This window comes from Ambystoma mexicanum, chromosome 3q, assembly GCF_040938575.1.
Source record: "Ambystoma mexicanum isolate Mex_15411 chromosome 3q, UKY_AmexF1_1, whole genome shotgun sequence".
Lineage (NCBI taxonomy): Eukaryota > Metazoa > Chordata > Amphibia > Caudata > Ambystomatidae > Ambystoma > Ambystoma mexicanum.
Window position 1 is genome coordinate 761,107,757 of NC_090926.1, and position 20,110 is coordinate 761,127,866.

Consider the following 20,110-nt stretch of genomic DNA (forward strand, 5'->3'; position numbering starts at 1 on the left):
AGGTGGATATTGAAATCTCTGAGGATGAGTTGAGACATAGAGGTCAATAGAGAATTAAATAAATAAACCATCTTATTCACATAAGATTCCTTGCACCAGTTGAATACATCTCCTATGTTCCAGTGCATAAACTGTTTTTAATGACCAACTGTACCAACCAAAACAGCAGCTCTATGCCTGTTGAATACATAATGTACTGATGAATGCCTCTTTGCCTGTAACTAAGCTCTTGCAAGTAACAGCGCCTCAATGCCCATGGGTTACTTGCGCGCTATATAAATTTAAATAAATAAATAAAGAGAAGAGGTGAGGTTGGCCCATTCACAGAGGAAGAGAGAGCCCAGGCCAGGGGGGCGATTGGTGGAGGCAAGGGTAAGAGAGAGGGTAGAAGAGACAGCAAGCCTACAGACGAGGACTTCAAAGCAGGAGTAGGATTGAGTGGGTGTGATAGAAGCAGGGACCCACTCTGGGAATATCAGGACCGCTCCACCTCCAGACCGATTGGGCCTGGGTTTGGAGAGGAGCTTTGGAAGGAGAGTGTCAAGAGCAGTGATACAGCTGGCATTGAAACACTTTTCAGTAAGGGAGAGGACGTCAGGTCAAAATCTTCAAAAAGGAGACAGATATCGGAGGAGAGTTTAACAGTAGAACGAGCATTCAAAGTAGCTAAGTGGAGCTGGTTACCAGCCTTCAAAGTTTTTTGAGGAGGGATACAGGGGTATGGTACTCTAGTCGGTGGTGGTGAACAGGTGGGGGAGGAAGGAGGAGTGGCAAGAGAAGGGAGGAATGAATGAGAGACGGCAGGCGCTGATCCAGAAGGAGTAGATTAGGTTGAGAACCCTGGGCCATGACCGTGCCGTTGTGATAGACATAATGATGCACCTGGAGGATGAGAAGTGTGCCAAGAGTACTTTCCATCTAGTGCCACCATTAAGGGGTGAAGAGGAAAATAGGGAGATGGTTGTGATGAAATGGGGAGTCCATAAGTCCGGGGAGGGGACAGAAAAAGGATGTCACTGGTAGCCTGCCTGGAGGAAGTGTTGATGTAGGTGTCAGCAATAGGAAGGCGTGGTTTAGAGGCCAAGAGAGCGTTTTAAAACTTTTTTCTTCCAGGCTTTGAGAGTGAGGTAGGGTAAGTGTTACATTAACAGTTGGAATATATAGGAATGTTGGAGAGCGCCTTGGAAGTGGGCGTAGGAGCTTAGAAGCCATTATATCTTCAATATGAGGTGCTGTACAGAGAACAGTATGGTGAGTGCCCTCCGGATAAGACTGAAGTATGGAAGGATGTGGAAAACCATAATTGGGGTAATGCTAGACAACACTATATACATTCATATTTTACATATTTATCATACATAATTTACATAATTTACAGTTTAGTACAGAGGGAGACAATTTAACATCCCCAGAACCACTCGATTGTTGGCTACGTTCTGAACCTAGGATTAGAAACAGGCCTTGAAGTAAGGTTGTTGGTTTATCCACTAGACTATATTTCCATCATATTGATGACCATCTAACATACTCCCACCCGAAGTGAGGAGGCCGGCAGGACTGCGGGTATCTCAAGGGCTGATGTACCTCAGGTGTCCAACATGGGAAGAGGGAGCATTAGGAACAACTAGAGAGTACCAGGCATTTTATTTCAGTGTTTGGCTTAATACCAAATAGTAGCAATCGTATTCTGCTAAATACTGTCCAGAATGTGTCTTTCTTCAAATAACTGAAGCTCCCAACCTGATGAACCTAGTCTGAAAAGCAAATCATTATTTTGTAAAAGTTATTCCAAATATTATCATTCATATTTTATGCAAATAATGTGTTGAAGCTAGATAGTGTTTAATTACTATTTGTGGAACATCAGACTGATCATTTAATTTTGTTACCTTAACTGCAAATTCTGGTCTCTCTGAACTTCAACTTAAGAGTTTGTTTGTGTCACACTTTAAGGAAATGGAATGCATTCTTCCAACCTTTCCTTAAGCCAGACAAGGGCGTGAAAATGACAAGTGAGTTAGAAGATGACACTTTTATGCTAAACATCTCCTGTCCTCTCTTGTCACAGCTGTTTGCTAGAGCTGATTAAACCCTTAGAGGGTTCGCAGCATATGCCAAAGGCAGGGTGCCATGCATCTATATGTTGCTGGTTTGTGGGTGAACTTTCTAGAGCCTCATTGGAGGACTACACAACCTTGTAGGGGAGAGCTAATATGCCCTTTTGAGGGTAAAGGAGAATCTTGGCCACACATCCGTATTTCCTGACCAGTAACACTGCAATATTGGGGTGCCAACCTGAACACCCATAAGTTCATTGCGTTATGAAGAGGCCAGCACTTATGAGGATCGAGTGAGACTCCTCTGTGGGTGAGCAGCACCCTGCCAGCCTGTGGGACTGTGATAATCCACTGGGGTTGCAATGAGAAACTCAAATGAGAAAACATGTCCACGTTTTTCAACATCTAAATCCAAACTTACTTTACTTCAGGGAGAGAACTCATCAACAATTGCTGGTTCTCCTGATGACCATGATGCTGTTGATCATGTTGCTGAATTTCCTACTGGCCTTTTTGAATCTTGAAGACCTTTTTATTCATATGTATACAGTAGAGTCTATTGCTCAACCAAAAAACGGATCGAATTTTTTTGCTTAGCTTTTATTTTTGGTCAGAATTACCACCAAAATGTAGGTGGTGGGTTGGGGTAAGGCAATATTTGTGAGGGTGGGTGGGGATGTGTAGTGGGGGTCTAGGAGAGGGTCTTCTTCTGCATTCTATGGTTAACAATTTCAGCAAAATATAATGAGTATTACAAATGTGAGCAGTTTATTCAGGCAACAGACATACATTGATCTATATTTGTCTCCTCGGTTTATTTTCGGCATCCGTTTTCAACGTAGGCCCGTGTTCTTTTTTGGGATGGGCAGGCTCCTTTATTATAAGGCTGGTTGTACAATTATAAAACGCAGTTGTTTTTTTAGTCTTTTTTTTGGTAATCAGGTTTTTGCTCCTTTGGAATTTGATTGTATGGGTACTGAGTTCTTTTTCGTCAGCTGTGGTTGAATTGTTGTGAACCGTCGCCTACCACCACTTTGGTGCTGGGATTAGCTTTGGGTGCAATCTTCTAGAAGAACTGTGAGCCCGTTGCGGTTTGGAAACCCCGTGTTAGTCTTTGTGGGTGACTAGTTCAGCCCCGATTTAGTGGAAGTTTCAATGGAATAACTATGGATGCCCTGGCCATAGAACCGTCTAAGGAAATGGCCACTGGAATAATTACACAGACACAATCATTTATACTTTCCGATTTCTTGGGGGTATCGGTTTATAACTTTTTAATGCTAAAGGTGAATATTTCCACGAGGACTGCACCTGTTCTAGAAATAGGGAATCACCCCCAGTAAGTGGTCCCTCCCATCTCCGCCTCTTTGAAGTAGATTAATCTGTATACACGCCTACAGATCAATGGGCTGTGTACGGCTTACATAGGAAGCCATTTGATGGAGAAAGACGTTTCTAAATGTTGAATCGTCCTGCTATGGCATCACGACAGTGGAACACACAAGTCATTTCCTACTAGTGTGACCTCACGGAAGATGAATTCAACATTGTCTGTGACTCGCCGGTTCTTCAGTGGTGTGGAGAGGGAAGGGTGACACTAGAGGGAAGGGTGACGGGTGGGTGGCAGCGTAGCAGCTATATATTTTTGTCCAAGTTGTCTATGTAGCCCTCATGCGTCTCTTATTCACCCCTGCACTGTTGGTTCACGGGAACAGCACAGGCAGTGTAAAAGGGATGGAAAGAAGGCCACGCAGAAAATAACATTGTATTTGGGCACCTATCAACATCAGGGTTCATGTCACCTCTGTATTCCAAATGACAACATAGCCAACTCACATTTCCTCACCATTGTCTGTTAGAGGGCAGTCTGAACCCCTTTGTGGACCATATTCCCATCGCCGTTAGTTACCCAACTAGAAATGTACATGTTGCAGTGCTGTACCTTCCAGATGTCCCATGCAAGATGAGATACCTTCACCAAGACATCTTGTTTGCAGAGAATAGGCTGTGACATGGTAGTGGCATAGAGTGCCAGACATTCAGGGGAGCGTGGACACACTGAAAGGTTTCCCTTCAGCAAGACCTATCCCTCTAGGACAATATTTAACACTTTCCCCTTGATAGCTAACCCCGCTGCGACTTGCCCATAGATATCCCCATCATCAATGAGGCATTCTACACGTGAACCGGCCTACTTAAAGGATAACTGTGTTCCCGAACAAAAGAAAACATATCCAAGGCATTTACTAGTGAGACTGAAAGCAGTCACAGTGCTTGCTGAGATGTCAACTGGGCCCCAATGTTCTAGACAGAGTGAAAGTGGCTCTGAACTGTGGCACTATCATCTTCTGGAAGCAAGCATGGGAAGGACTCAGCAGACTTGAATTACCCACCCCAGGGGTCAGCTGAGGGCCCCTTCAGCTTGCAATGCAACAACTTACTGTCCTCCAGTGTCTGGCAGAAGACCATGTCAGAGTAAGGGCCATCGCCTTGGGCAGTGTAGCCGCACACACGCATCTCGTAATCGCAGTAGGGGTAGAGGTTACCCAGCTCTACAGAGGGTGCTTTGGTATCGATGATGGTGCCCCCAGATTCAGGGTCGCCTTGAATCCAGTATTTTACCTGAAATGAGAGGAAAGGGTGTATCTTGAGGTCTGGCTTCCAGCTCCCCATACATACATGGGGTGTCGCAGCCAGGCATGATTTGCTCCACATGGCTCACCTTAAGCTCCTCTGTACATGCAGACAATTCCACATTCAGGGGCAAACGAGGCCTCGTGCCTCACCTCCAGCATCATCCCACATATAAACGTGGTCTCAGCACTCGTGTAAAGTCAGATGTCTCCAGCAGCCAGGGAGATGTTGCTCCCTTTTCCATCACTCCGGGACACCCTGTGCATACAGACAGTCTCACATGCAGGTGCTATCTGCCCCTTACACTTCACTTCCAGCATACCTGCTGCACGCACAGACTGTGGCTCAGTGGACTAATGCATCCACTACAGGGGCCAATGTTTAACCTCCTGGTCACAGGTTCGAATCCCGGCGGGCCCACTTAGCCCTTCATCCTTCCAAAGTCGATAAAATGAGTACCATAAGGTTGGGTAACAACACACATCTGTTATTAGCGCCAAGATCCCCCTTCGGAGGTGAACGTGCGCTTTACAAATACGCCTGTTATGTTATTTGCAGGCTGGGCACCTATCTCTGCCACCCCTCCTGCATATATTGACAGTCTCACTCCTAGTCGTGGCCTGCTCCATTATGCCTCACTTCCAGCTCCCCTGCATATAAAGGTGCTCTTTAGCATCCCAGCATCAGTGATCGAAGTGAACGGGAACGGTCGGGGGCGGTGTTCCACTACCTTAATTTTTTTCTGTACCATTCCTCTCCTTTTTATGACCATATTCCCCATTCCATAAAGAGGATTTGCCCGTTCATGTCCCTGTGCAAGTGTAAAGTTGTAATAGGGGCATTAGTTACTAGTCACTTAGACTATTGCCATGCCCCAGCCGCAACGCCTTGCCAGATGTTACACTAGGCTTCCGCCTCCCTCTCCCCTGCCCAGACCACAGTTCCACCACTTTTTTGGCAGACTTCTTCTACCAATGCCCAGCATAATGTCCTATGCCTCAGCTGTGCTCCAACAACCCTGTGCATGTCTGCCAACCAGGACACCTATTCCCATGCATACCTCACTTCCAGCACCCTGACAATAAAAATAATGACGATAACAGCAACAATGAGATGAAATAACTTGTTTTATAAACCACTTGCTGCCAACGCGTTCATCATTTATAGTAATTGATATACCAGGCATTCCTATTAACCAATTGAATGGACCTGAACCATGGAAGCATGAGAGTCTGAGTCGGCGCTGACGGGGTTTGACTCACACCCTAGCAGTGAGCTCTTAAATCACTGAGCTAACTGACTCATGCTATCAGACACTCACAAAGCCAGGTTTGCTCTGGTCCATTAGGCCTCACACCAGCCAGCCCCCCTGTAGATATAGACAGCCCCGGCAGGCTCACTTACAGCACCCCTTTTCATACTGACATCTTCAGTGGCAAAGCACAACCTGTGGCACGTCTCTCACTGTCTCTGGCAGCCAAGCACGTTATGCACCACCTCCAGCACCTCTGTGCGCACACAGGCAGGCTCAGAGCGGGGGCCAGAACAATCTATACAGGAATATAGGTCCCCCGTACACAGGCGCTCTCAGAGACGAGCACACCCTGCTCCATTGTGGATCTCTTCCACCTCCCCCGCACCCACAACTGCCCCCCAACGTCTACCATTCAGAACCCGCACTCATGCAGACGAGCCCCGCCATCCATGCACCCTGCCCCCCCTCCCCCTCCACAACCTCCCATGTGTTACATTTCCTATATACACAGAGGATCTTATAACTAGGCACATTCCACCCTCTCAAACCTCACTTCCAGCACCCCTATGTACAAACCTCTGACTGCGTATGCCCCACTTTTAGCAAACCCCTCTTCATACAGATAGATAGTCTCAGAGCCGAGCACAAACTGTGTGCTGGAAGTTAGGTCTCTCTCTCTCTCTCTCCTCCCTGCCCCACAAAAAAACCTTTCTCCTGAAATGTGAATATAGGAAAGTCCATTTGAGCCAAGTCACACATTCCACAACGCCACCTAGTAGCCATCGCTGGCAGTTCCCCTTCAGTTCAGAGCCACATCAGCAAGGCATTCTGGGTATGCAAATGAGCCCGAATGCAAGTCTTTTGCTCCAGAATAGCATCCCTGTACATACAAACCCCAAAGGAAGACACACGCTGTCCTTTGCGCCACATCTCCAGGCGTCCTAGACATCATTCAGATAGGCACGACTTGGCCTTTACGTAACACTTACAGGAATTCTTTAGGTGAGCAATCGTCCTGCACCCATGTGCATATATACGTTCATATAGGGTGGCACCCCATTCCCAGTCTCACCATCTTTGTGGCTATTACACGGTGGTGGAAATGGTAGCCGCGTGATTGCAGTCTGCGGTCACGTGATCACATTGGCGGGTTCTTTAGTCACCGCCTGAGTGATGCCTACAACCAACTAAGCTGTCTCTCACCTTGTACCCGGAAGGCTTGCCCTGTGGAGGCTGCCAGTTCACCCGGATCTTCCGCGCGCTGATGGCCTGGGCAGTAAGGTTGATGGGCGCTCCCATTGTGCCCCGCGGGGAAGAAGCCAGCATCATCTGTTCCGCAGTTTCTTTACGGCCCCCTTTGATGGCAGGCTCTGAGGGCAGAAAAGAGAGGCATGAGGCAAATGCAGGGTTACAGCTCGGGGGCCAAAGGGCAAATGGGCTGCCTGTGTGTGCTTGTCTGACCCAGGCCTGCTTGCAGAAGCTGACTGAACTAGAGGGAAGGTAGGCGATACAAATGAGGAAAATGAATACCAGAACATCCCATGCCAACATCACCTAAGTGACTCAAATTATCTGAAATCATGAGATCAATTACACAAGCCTGAAAACACCTGTATAGCTGCTCCTTGTTCTCTACATGGCTCAACACCATCAACACCTCCGCAGCGCCGACCTTCTTCAGTGCACTAAAATGAGTACGTGATCTGCCCAATTTGAAATTTCCACTGTACACTAAACTCGCCTTACAAACTACGAAATCATTACAAAGCCCTCTTGCCCAGCGGAAGCCAACGGAAGATGCTGAGCCACTGTCAAGGCGATGTTTACACCACCCTCTGTGGAGGGCATTATAACTTCTGAACTCAACGGGGGCTAAACGCACCTGGAAAAAAAGGGAAGCCCAACCTCTCTTCAGGTAGGTAATGTGAACAGAGTGACAACACTTAACTCTCGGGTCAGGGCAGCAGGCTGACAAAAGGGTACAATTAGTCCAAACACATACACACGGAAAATACACCACACTGATATTCTGAAAACATATCTGCTTCAAAATAAGTACTTAAGGTATAATACATAGTATTAAAGATAACAAATATATTATTTTAAAAGTGTGCTTAACCTTCAAGGTGAAGTGGCAGAGCAGCAAGACTTTGGGCCTCATTACAAGTGTGGGGGTCTGGAAACAAGGGTGACTGTAAGCTCAGCGGCACCCTTGCTTCCTGACCGCCACACTACGAGTTTGCAGACTTTTCACTGAAGCACCGGAACGGTTCCAGTGTTTCTGTCTCCCCACTCCCATAGAGTCCTATGGGAATGAGGAGTTACAAAATCCGGTGCCTGACTTCCTGCGCCGCTGGGACTTGTGATGTCCTGGTGGCACCGCAATGTCAGGCGCTGGATTCAGTGTTACGGGGTTGGCGGCAACCGGCTGGTCGCACCGGCGGGTTACCGCCAACCTTGTAATGAGGCCCTTAGTCTCAGGAAGGGTCTAAGAATGACTTGGGCCACATTGATTCCACACAGAGCAACACCAGTAACTCCAGTTGGACGGTAGGTATATAAAGATAGGGCTTTAGTTTAGATACTAAGCAGATAAATATTGCCACATGACTATGCAGTTTTAAGGATCATCTGCAAAGTCACTCATGAGGAAACACTATTGGCTGTAAGTCCTGTATACGAACTGCACTGTTGGTAATGCAGTGATGTTTAGCTGGATCAGGGTTCCACATCTAATGTTGAATTCTCTGAAACTTGGGTGAGGAATCCTGAAGCAGGTCGCAGCAAAGGTATCTCAGCATGTTGAGTGACTGTTGCTCGGATGTTAGGTGGGCAGAGACGCCTGTTTATCCTATATTCTTTTGCCAATTCCTTCTGATAGTTGTGCAGTAGGAACGACTTGGGGAGGGGGTTGGCCTCGTATGCAGGATGCGGGGGAGGGAATTTCTCAACCCCGGTAGTGAACATCATACCTTGCGACGCATAACCAGTGTGTTTGCTGTGCTCTACCAGCATGAGGCTGTGCAGCAGTTACTCTGCAGAGTGCCTGGGCTTGTCCAGCGCCTTGAAGCATGGGGCTCTCTTTTATGCGAAACCTCGAGCTCTGGGATTCACATAGACGGCCTGCTCCACATCGCCAGGCGTCCTGTCATGCTTTTCCTTTGCGTTTTGAAACTTAAAAATGGTTAACAAAACACGATTCGTCCCGGAATCCAAAGGGAAACACCAGGACTGGATGGCCTTTGCACGCATGGCCATGGGAAGCTTGAGGGTTCTGGGAACCCCGCCGTCATGCTTGATCCTTTCTCCTGGAGAGATGCTGTGCAATCGAATGTCACCCTAGGCCCTCGTGTACCTCTTCTGCTGTTGCGGCTATGTCAGGCCCCAAGGACGGAGTGAGCCATTACTCAGCAATACGAAAAAGTTCAACGTTGTGATTTTTTTGAAAAACATGTTTATTTTTTCATTGAGATCAGCAATAGATATCGTAACACAGTTCAGGAAACACATCAGTTGTAGCGTGTTGTCAACACATTTAGAGAAGTCCCCAAATGTATTCGTTCTTTTTCATGTAGAAATCCATTCCCCCCTTTTCATTATTTTCTGTAACTTCACCGACTCGGTTAATCCCCCACTCCCTCCCCCCCTCTTTGGCATCTTCATCTAGACCAGTGCAAATTGTTTGAGAAGCAATGGTCTGTGGTAAACATGTTCTTTTTCTCTCACGTAATCAATGAACGCAGCCCATATGCAATAGTACTTCGAAAAACCTTTGAGGATCAGTGCAGTTATTTTATCCATGACCACCCCCTCCCAGACCTCTATCCACCAGTGTGCTACGGTTGGCCATTCCGGTTCCTTCCAAAAGGTCGCCAGATTGCACCTAGCCACATTCTATAGGTGAGTAACTAGTGTGGATTTGGCCCCTGTCATACTGTGTGCCCCCTCTCCATCAGCATCCCCCAACACTATAAGCAGCGACATTGGGAGCCTACATCCCGCAATGTCTTTAATCAACCTTACAATCTCTACCCAATATACCTGGCCTTTTGGCCGTGCCCACCACATGTGACCCATGTTTCCGATCTGTGACCTTCCCCTCCAGCACGTCGGTGGGGTTAAGGGAGTCTTTTTATGAATCCTTTCCGGGGTCATATACCATCTCTGTATGATCCTATGCATCCCTTCCTTCATGGTGGCACATCTATATGCCTTATGTGCTCTCTCCCAAATTCTGCCCCATGATTCCTCCGCGATTGTCATGCCCAGTTCCTGTTCCAAGTTGGTTGTGTATGCGAGCAGCCCGTTAACTGAGGTCAACGTCGTGATTTAATATTAAATCATTAATTTTATGCCCATAATTTGCCATTGAGCAGGCAAAGGTAAATACACCTTTTCATGTTTTTCATGTCCCTCTTTGGATAGGGGTCACATCATCCTTGTAATCAGCAAGTCCTTGTGTAGATTTCACTGCTAGACTGGCTTAGTTACAAGGAAGGGCTGCCACAGTCGCAGAGATTGAAGGACTTGCAGGAGAAGGAGCTGCCCTGTAGATGGTTCTTCGAGAGATGCAGTGGGTCCCTTATGGAACAGTGCAGTGTCCTAGACAGACTTGAATAATGTTGGACAGTATCCCTCATGCTCTCCATGTACACAAAGCAAATGGGTGCCAATGGACATACCTTTGGTGCACTGATTGCATGTATCCGCGGTGTGGGCATGCTGTGCTCAGGTGCGAATACCCATGGGAAGTTAATGGAAGAACAAACCTTTTCCAAGATGGCCACAAAATACAGATAGAGGAAGGATTTCTTTTCTCCCAAGTAAGCTTTGGTGCTATTCATTTTTTTAAAAAAGGTAACCGCTTTAAAAAGGGGCCTAGCTTAGGTCTTTCTAAACTGGACAATGACACTCATACCTTCTAGAGCTGTTCTCACACGGGATAATGTTACACCATGCTTGCTTATTCTGCTAGATTTCTCCATGGTGGATGATAGACCCTCATGCATTCTATGACTTGCAGAACAATCCATTTGGAGAAAATGGTACCCCAAGCCTCACAGTAGTTTAGGACCACTCCACCGAATACAATAGTACCGCCAACAAAATCCTACTGCACCTAATATGCTGTCAGTTGGGACAGTAGCTGACATTTCTTCTGATCGACCATAAAGAATTGCAGGCAATTTTTCATATATTTGAAATATCAGATGATGCCCCATTTCTATGCCAAGCGTGGATCCATCCTGCCCACCGAGCTACTCACACACGGAACCATGTGGAAGCCAGGACATTGTAAGTCTCAGGAATTGCCTTGTCTCCAATCAAGCCTGGATGACAAGCAATACCTGGAGCAGAATCCCACAGTGACAGAAATCCTCCTACCCATTCACCCATCTAAGCAGGATGCTATCCAGGAGTGGCTAAATGACATACATCTTTATGGCCTCGCTCCTTCCCTGACCCAGACTGCTAATTCTCTTGGGTTTATTATAGACAACACTCTGTCCTTCCGAGCAACATGCAAACAAAAAGCCCAAAGTAGCTGCTACTAACCCTCCTCCGGAAGATAACATCCTTCCTTCCACCTGAGGACTTCAAAACCACAGTCCAGACATTAGTAATCTCTCACATTGATGGGGGAAAAACCCGCCTCACTAGCGTTCTACTATCGCCCCTGGACTCATCTAGGTCCACCCAAGATGCTGCAGCACGGCTCATAAAGGGGAACAATACATTTAACAACATTTCTCCCATTCTACGGGAGGACCACTGGTTTCTCACCTAGCCAGAATACTCTTCAAGGCTGCATGTATGACCTACAAGGCAACCACCAGTCTCACACCTGCCTACCAAGCTGCAAAGCACGGTTACTCAGTTGGGTCACGCTCTGCCAGGTCATTGCTGACTTGTGACACAACCGGTGTGCAAGGAACAAATAGGAACCAGGTCTCCTCTCGCTACATCCCTGCCTACTGGAACAGCATCCCAGTGACAGACCGGAGCCCGTGAATCCTATTGTCCCCCCCATTACCTCAGATGTACACTCAATGAGATGTGCAGCACTCGCTCACCAGGCAGAATTCCTCAGTTTCCCCTGAAGGTTCCATTCCACCTCAAATAATTAATTAACAGGCATAATACTGAGTCTACGTGCTCAGGACAGTTGAACCATTTCCTCCTACCTGCCACTTACCTGGCTAACTTTAACCTTTTACTACTGAACCTTTTACTACTGAAAACCCACAATTAGTAAGTTGCCTCTTCAGCAGACTCTCGGACTGCCACTTAATAACCCCTATCTTGATTTCATTCTACTGGGTCCTTCGTGCAATCAGGTTTTCTTCAAAGTATCAGGCAAAACATTCACGTAACACAGAGGGTGCAGCCCAACAGTAGCAATGCCACACTTAGCCTAAGATGCTTGCCATTCATTAAAGCACAATCGTTCTGCCAGAATAAATCCATAATTTGGAATTCCCAGAGTGCCTGTGCTCCCGGTGCACTCACCTGCTGCATCCGCAATGGTGACTGTGGTCTGTGGGTATTTCCCGATCTTTGCCCCATATTTGGGGTTGCTGAGGTCCATGGCAAACTGCTTGACCTGCCCATTGCGGAGCAAGGTGTCCATCTCTGAGAGCTCAAGCAGCTTCACAGGAATCTCTTTCCGTGTCTCATCTGGCTGGAAGACCAAGTCCCCATCAGTGAAGAGGTAATCCTGGAAGGAGAGAGGGCAATGACTGTCAGTGGAGAGGTGTGACCAACTTTAGAGAGGAGTGAGAATCTGTGTAAAAGATGTACTGCCTATGGTGAGGAGTAACTGAAAGAGAGTGACTGCCTCTGGAAAGAAATGACAAGCTTTGTAGTAGAGTGACTGTCTTTTTAAAGGTGTGACTGTATTTGACTGTCTGTGGAGAAGCGTATCCGTGTATGACGAGTGGTGCCAGAGGGGAGGCGTGAATTTCTATAGAGAAGAAGAGTAATTCTTGGTGAAGAGGAGTGACTGTGGAAAAGAGTGACTTTCTAAGGAAAGGAGTGACATAGTATCGCAAGGGTATCTCAGCGTGCTACTAACGGTGCTATCAGCCCGGGAGATCGGAATTAGAATAGATAGGAGTGACTGTCTGATGAGTGGTTCTCCAGCACCCGTCACTCTCCACCACCCACCCTCCAATGCCTGGTGCATCCAGTTCTCACCTTTCCATCCTTGGCGGTCAAGTCGCGGGTTCGGTATGAGATCTGAGAGCGCCCGTTCTCTGTGATTTCTCGAATGACTGGGATTTTCACCGTTTTGTCCTGACGGGCGCAGGTGTACGATGGCTGCAGGAAGGTGATTATACTCTTGGCTGAGAAAGGAAGGACACAACCTCTATCAGCAATGGACACATTCTTCATGTCTACTGGATTTGTCTGTTTCCATTGGCATCGAGTTCACACGTCTGACCACACCTAATGTATAACACACCTATATTTGCCTGCAATAAACTATTCTAATATATTGGAGGGGGTCTGTCTCCATTTCACATAAAATGAACAAGTTTGATTCAAAAGTACTGCACCTACAAATCACAGATATCATAGTGCCCGCCCTGATTGCGAATGCAACTGGACCAATGGGTGCTCTGTGGAGAGGCCTGAGTTAGAAGGTTTTGGGGTAACCTAGGGCTTTTCTGCACACTTGTGTTACATCCTCTTTCCTTTCCCCTAGGTTCCACCTTCAGTACATGACCGGTCCCTTCAGAGGTTCAGCAGGGACCCCCACCTTCGTGGTGCAGATTAAAGACATAGGAAGAGGTGCATGGCAAATGTGCACCCTAGCTCCCTAAAATAAGAGATGCATGTGTGTAGAGTGGTTTCCAGAGCCAGCTACGGTGGAATTTAGTGCTTAGAAATGCCCACATTGGCAGCAGTCTGGCAACAAGCACGAGCATTGGACATGGGCACTGAAAGCGTCGCTCAGTATTTTTGGCTTGGTGGGGTCCTCTACTGTACGCCCTTGACTGTGGGCGAGCCACCAGTCAGTTCCAGGTCTGCCCCCTTCATTTTGAAGAGCTAGTGGCTTTGAAACTTCCCTAGTCATTCCTGTGTATAAGGGGTTATCATTCTCTCACCATGTGGGTCTTTCCTTGGATAGAATAGATGGTGTTCGTGCATTCCCACACTCTGCACAACAAGCATTAGCAAAACCAACAGTTTTCTACAAATACCCTCAAAAAATGAATAGTATGTTACTAGTAGCCCTCACCCTTTATTTACCAAAGAACATAATAACAATGTACTAGTCTATAGTACTTTACCTTGTCTATAAAAAAAGAAAACAATACAATCACTTTCTCCTACCATTCATAGTAGACAATGTATACCATTGGCCGAAGCCCCCAGAGAATGTCGTCATCCTCCCCTCTTGCCTCTAAAATCCTATGGGCACTTAGGTGACGTGTCTCCCACCTTCCTCTTGCACCCCAATGTACCAACCACTGAGGGCTCTATTCGCTCACCTGGGGTGTCTGATAACTGCAGAATATTCTGTGTTTCCTCCAAACCAGTGTTTTAAATAAGCAATGAGGTCAGAACACCCTGTGGAGTGGATTTGTAAACATTAGGGACTGTGCAATCTCTTTCCCAGTGCTGTGGTTCGTGGACCCCACTGTCCTTCACAGTATGCTTGCAGGGCCACCTTTCCCTGCCTTGTCCTGTGGCAGTGCTCTCCCCAAGATACAGTGAGCAGCCCCCCCTATAGTACAGATATGCTTGCCACCCTGCAGTGCTGCACCACCAACCTGAAGTGATAAATCCAATGTCAATCAGAATGTGCCTTCACTCCCTCAGCTAGCGGACCTGCAAGATACAATCTCCCATCGTCCCCACCAAGCAGATATAGATACCGGGCCTATCAACCCTTCCAGTCACCAGAGATGTTGCGCTGCCCATTGCCGGTGTTATTCGCTCCGATCCACACCTTTCACCTAGGGACCCAGGCACCATTTCATTGCCACCTCTGTTACTGGCAGCTGCTCCAGCAGGGCCTCTTGGGTCGGGCCCCCAGTCCCACGGCAATGTCCACCTCTCTGCTTGCTGCACACCTCTAGGCTAGAGGATCCGCACTCCCCGGGTAGCTATCGGATTCCGGGGCCGCTCTGTCCCATAGTCATGGCTCTCCTCTAATGCCTGACAGCTCTGCATACCCCGCTTCTTCAGTGCACTGTATCACGGTCTGCTGGCACCACCACTGTCCCTTCCCCTTCAGTTGTCGGTTCACCGGCAGTGCACCAGTCCTCAGCCGCTAGTCCGGGCCATCCATATGAGGGACCGACCAAGTTGCTGCATATCAGCAGTGCCCTCAGAGAGGGTCTCCTGTGCCTTGGGCGTGGCCTCCTGCACCAGTTTTACCATCAAGACTCTGCTTTTGTTCCATTGCTCCGGCAGTAGCTACGCACGTCGCATAACAGCCAAACATTCCCGGAATGTTCCTTAAACGACCAGCCAGCCGATACACTGCAGAATTCTGCATGGATGCTGTGGGGAAGGACCACATTTCGTCCAGATTTATGAAGGGGTCAGGGAGCTCACAGGCTCACCGCCATCTTGGCAGGACTTGATAGTGCACGGTACAAATGTCCTTTAACATTAACATATATTTAAAATTGGGGGATACTGCAGCACCAGGACTGTATCCCTCTCAGCCAATCAGAGCCAAGTGGGGGATACCGCAGCACCAGGACTGTATGTCAGTCAGCCAATCAGAGCCCAGTACATTTCTCTTATTAATTTCTATGGGAGGTGGATCTCTGTTGAACAGATTCGGATTTTAAGGCACCCCAGTATACTAAGGCCCGGAGTTTGCTTCCTCAATATCTACTGGATTCTGGAGAGCCATGGTGACTCTAACTGGTAGGGTTACAACCTCAGAACACTAAAAGGCCCTTAGCTGTACGTTCACAACAACTTCATAACATCTTCGTGTGGACAATTCATATTGAATGTAGTATATGTGTTTTACTGTATCTTACCCACACCACTGCCTTTGTGATTGGTGGCCATGACTACTCAGCCACGTCTACGACTAGGTGAGCCAGGGAAAAGTCTTGGGATACCCTGTTGTGGGTAAGTGTCCCTCATCCCCATAGCACGGGCAACAGAAGAAATATCCTAATGGGAAGGGGCCCTGCCAGAGTCCTTGATCAGCCACGGCCAAGGTGGCTTTTAAAGAGAACAGTCTACATTTCCTTCCTGAATTTCATGAGGGAGAGAACTGGTCTGATGTGCGGTCTGATTTGTGTCAGGATGTTGTTTTAAACTCTTGGGTTTGTGCTTGAACTGCCAGCTTCCTATCCCATTAAGGAACAAGAAGGTCTGTACTTTTTCCCGTAGGTCATGTATGTATGCCGGACTGGCTTTAAAAGTCTGATGGTGCTAAAGTCTTATGCTGATTTTCAGAGGACAGTAGATCTTAAATCACAACTAGACACATAGTCAGCTGGAAAGGGGACACTGGCAGTATCTGACTACACAGTACCTATATCTCACGCAGAATGCACCAGTCGATCTCTGTGTAGGACACACATACACTTTATGTACAACACTCCATTCTGTCCCTGTCATGTTGGTCTCACCTACAAAATTATACTCACTTCTTGTTGAAATGTCATCTGAAGTATTGTGTCCATTGATCAGTGAAACCTCTGATCTTGGCTGAGACCTCATTTGAACTACTGTGGAGTGCTGTTTCCACTCATTACCGAGCCCTCACATGGTGCCCGTTCTTTACTGAGACCTCACCAGAAGAATGCTGTCCAGTCAGAGCTTAAATAGAGAACTGCGTTTCTTATTACTGAGGAGTCGCTGTGACCTAGATGACTGTGGAGTACTGTGTTCAGTCATTACTGCAACCTCACTTTGTGTCCAATCATTATGAGTATTGCCTCACGCTAATTAGTGAGATACCGCCAGGAGTTATGTCTGCTCATTACTGAACCCTCACCCCAAATGGTGTGGAATACTGTCTCTGCTCATTACAGAGAGTTCCTTGGGTGTACTGTGTTCCCTCATTAGTGGGGCCTTAACTAAAGTATTGCTTCGGCCCATTAGTGAGGTGTCACTGCAGTATTGTAGTTGCTCATTACTGAAATATTACCTGGAGTACTATGTCTGCTCATACTGAGACCTTACCTGGAGTACTTTCAAAGCTCATGACAGAGATCACAATTGGGATATTGCCTCCACTCATTACTGAGACCTCACCTGGAGTATTTGGACCACTCATTACTGAGAAGTCATCTGGAGTACAATGGAATCTCATTTTTGAAACCATCTGGAGTACTGTGTCTGAGTCCTACTGGGCCCTGGCCTGGAGTACTGTGTCCTCTCATTTCTGAGAACTCCCTTGGAGCATGCCTTCTTTAATCTCAATACTGAGGCCTTAAATTGGGTATTGTTTCCATTCATTACTGAGGCCTCCCCAGGTACATTGTCTCCATTGATCACTCAGACCTCACAGAGGTTTATGTGCAAATTTGCGAGTTTGCATAAGGAGTATTTTAGGTGACTCCTTGAGCTTACATGGTACCACCCACCTTGCTCTTTGATGACAGTGATATTCACAAATTTGCGTCCAATTCCAGCAATTCCAACGGGGACACTGAGGGCTTCCACCAGCAGCTGCTTCTCATCATCGTCTTCATCCCTGATGAAGAGCGGGACCCGAACATCCACCATCTCCACGCCTTCCTGGAACTCCACCATCCCATGGGCATCTGAGTGGTGGGATGAAAGATCAACGAAGATAAGCACAGGTGGAAGGGCCAGCAGTAAGGTGTATGAATGAGGAAGAGGAGGGTGCAGGTGATGGTGTAGACTCTAAAACGTAGGAGATGAGATGCCAAAGTGTGACAGGTCAGAGGTGAATTGGAAGATCAAAACTTGACGTGGAAAGAAGTCATGATGTGAGATATGAAGTGATGGCGTAAGGGGTGGACGGTCATAGAGAATGTCTTAGAGATTGGAAGATCTGATGAGGGGCACAGTGAAAAAGGCCAGAAGAAATGATACAGAGTGGAAAAGGTTATCTATGAGGAGGCAAGACTTGAGAGATTACAGGTCAGCAGGAAGAGGTGAAAGCTCAGCCTAGAACGGGGTCATAAAGAAGGTCAGAGTTGATGGCTAAGTCCATCAAGTCAAAAAGGTTGTGTCAGAGAGGAGAAGAGTATGAAAAGTCTAAGGTTATAGAGTACAGTGTATAAGATCAGTGAAATTGATTGAGAAATGTAAATAATTAAAGGCAAGGTGAGACATTAGATAAGTCTCAGGAGAGTGGCTCTCGTGTGAAAGGCCAAAGATAAGATGACCATTTGAAAGGTCAGAGGTGAGATGAAAGTGGACCATGTTGAAGATTAAAGTGGGAATGTGACACAGCTGAAGGGCAGGTGTTACAGGTCAGAGTGAAGTGCAACATAGTAGGAGGTGACAAAAGTCATTGAGTAAGGCAGTCCAGTGAGGTAAGCTCCCAACTCACATGCCAGTGTGGGACTTGCAGTCCCAGGGTTCACAGCGCTAATTACAGACATTTTAAGTGTGAGGAATCCGGCATGAAGTGTTTTTACAAAAATGTGATATTTGTATTACTATTATTATAGATTAACGTGTGAAAGATGAGAGTGATATCTGAAAGGCCAGATGGGCAACATGAGATGCAAGATGAACATATGAAAGGTCAAAAGGTGGCTGAAAGTATTAAAGCTGAAAGGGTAGGGGAGCGGTGAAGGAACAGATATGAAATGCACGTATGAAGTTTCAGAGGCGAGATGGCCATATTGAATATGTGCGGTTCAGCGATGAGTGGAGCGTGTGAATCTGTCCAAATTAAAAGGTTAAACGTTGAGATGAACAGGGCCACGGCAGATATGAGGGGTATGCGTTTCATCAGGCCCTCAGGTTCTGCCTGAAGCCTGAGAGAGCTCACTGCCTACCTCGGTCAGACGCCACAGTGTAGTATCCAGGGGCCACTTTCAGGTCATTGAAGGCTTCCTGCGAGACATGCTTCTCAGTCACCTTGAGAATCTCAGGCTCAGCAGAGCGAGGCGCCAGTAGGACTGTGTCCATGATGGTGTGATCCTGCCTAGAGGACAGAGAGAGCGGAAAAGGCAACACTGTTTCCAAATCCTAAGCATTCTCTGGGAGACAGCCGGGGTGTACCAGGAGCACTGGCTAGAGTCAGGCAGACAGGGGGGAAAAGAAGGAATGGGATACATGAATGAAAGAGACAGAGAGGCTCTGTGATAGGTACAAAGCAGAAGTGAGTGACAGAGACATAGAACATGAGCCATGGAGATAAGGTGTGAATGAGGGAGAGGCACAGGATACATACACAGACAGGAGGGACAGAGGATGAGAGTATTTCTATGTAAAGAGGGAATAGGAGAGACACAGGGTGTGTGATATATGCACAGGAAGGGAATGATATATATTCATATGGGAGCGATAGAGCCACAGTATTATCGGTCTAGAGCGAAGTGATAGAGACAGTTGATGTATTATAAAGATGTGAGTGACAGATGTTGAAGGTATAGTCTGTTTAGATGGGAGTGATATGGAGAGAGCATGTGTTATGTCCAGAGGCAGTGGCAGAGAAAGTATTGTAGCTGCAGATGGTAGTGAAGGGCTAGAGAGCCTGGAATGTGTACAAAGTGGGGGCACAGGGACAGTGAGATCATGGAACATGTACAGAGGGGAGAGCTAGTGAAATCAAGATGTAGTTTTAGAGAGGGTGATAGACAGGTAGAAAGGAGAGCTTTAGAGAAAGAGAGATCGTGGAAAATGTATAGTGTGGAGTGACAGATAAAGTGAACCATAGGATACGTTCAGAGGAGAATGACTGAGACAGAGAGCTCCTAGTACATGTTATGTCATATTATCGACACTGGTAAAGCGCATCAGTCCCCCAAGGCATCATGGCACTATACCCTAAGCAATGCACGGACTGGCTGAGTACCCACAAAAAACTAAAAAATAAATGTTTTCAAGGCCTACTGGAATGAAAATTAGGCCTCACTAGCACGCAGGTGAAGAGGAAGAGAATTCCAAGCCCGTGCCACAGCCACTGAGAAAACACGGTCTCCAACCCGAGACAGCCTACAACTAGGAACTGAGATAGTCAAAGACGACTGGG

At 47.1% G+C, this 20,110-nt stretch overlaps 1 protein-coding gene across 5 annotated transcripts in view; it reads right to left on the bottom strand.

The window, feature by feature from the left end:
• The window catches only part of ITGB4 (integrin subunit beta 4), a 436,088-nt gene that overhangs the window by 89,037 nt on the left and 326,941 nt on the right, over positions 1-20,110 (bottom strand). For all 5 annotated transcript variants that reach the window (XM_069654756.1, XM_069654757.1, XM_069654755.1 and 2 more), the window contains exons 24-29: positions 18,912-19,060; positions 17,520-17,699; positions 13,144-13,292; positions 12,457-12,664; positions 7,150-7,316; positions 4,499-4,679 (exon numbers count right to left, since the gene is read on the bottom strand). In XM_069654756.1, the coding sequence (XP_069510857.1) occupies positions 4,499-4,679; positions 7,150-7,316; positions 12,457-12,664; positions 13,144-13,292; positions 17,520-17,699; positions 18,912-19,060 (1,034 nt within the window). The remainder of the gene's footprint in view (positions 1-4,498; positions 4,680-7,149; positions 7,317-12,456; positions 12,665-13,143; positions 13,293-17,519; positions 17,700-18,911; positions 19,061-20,110) is intronic.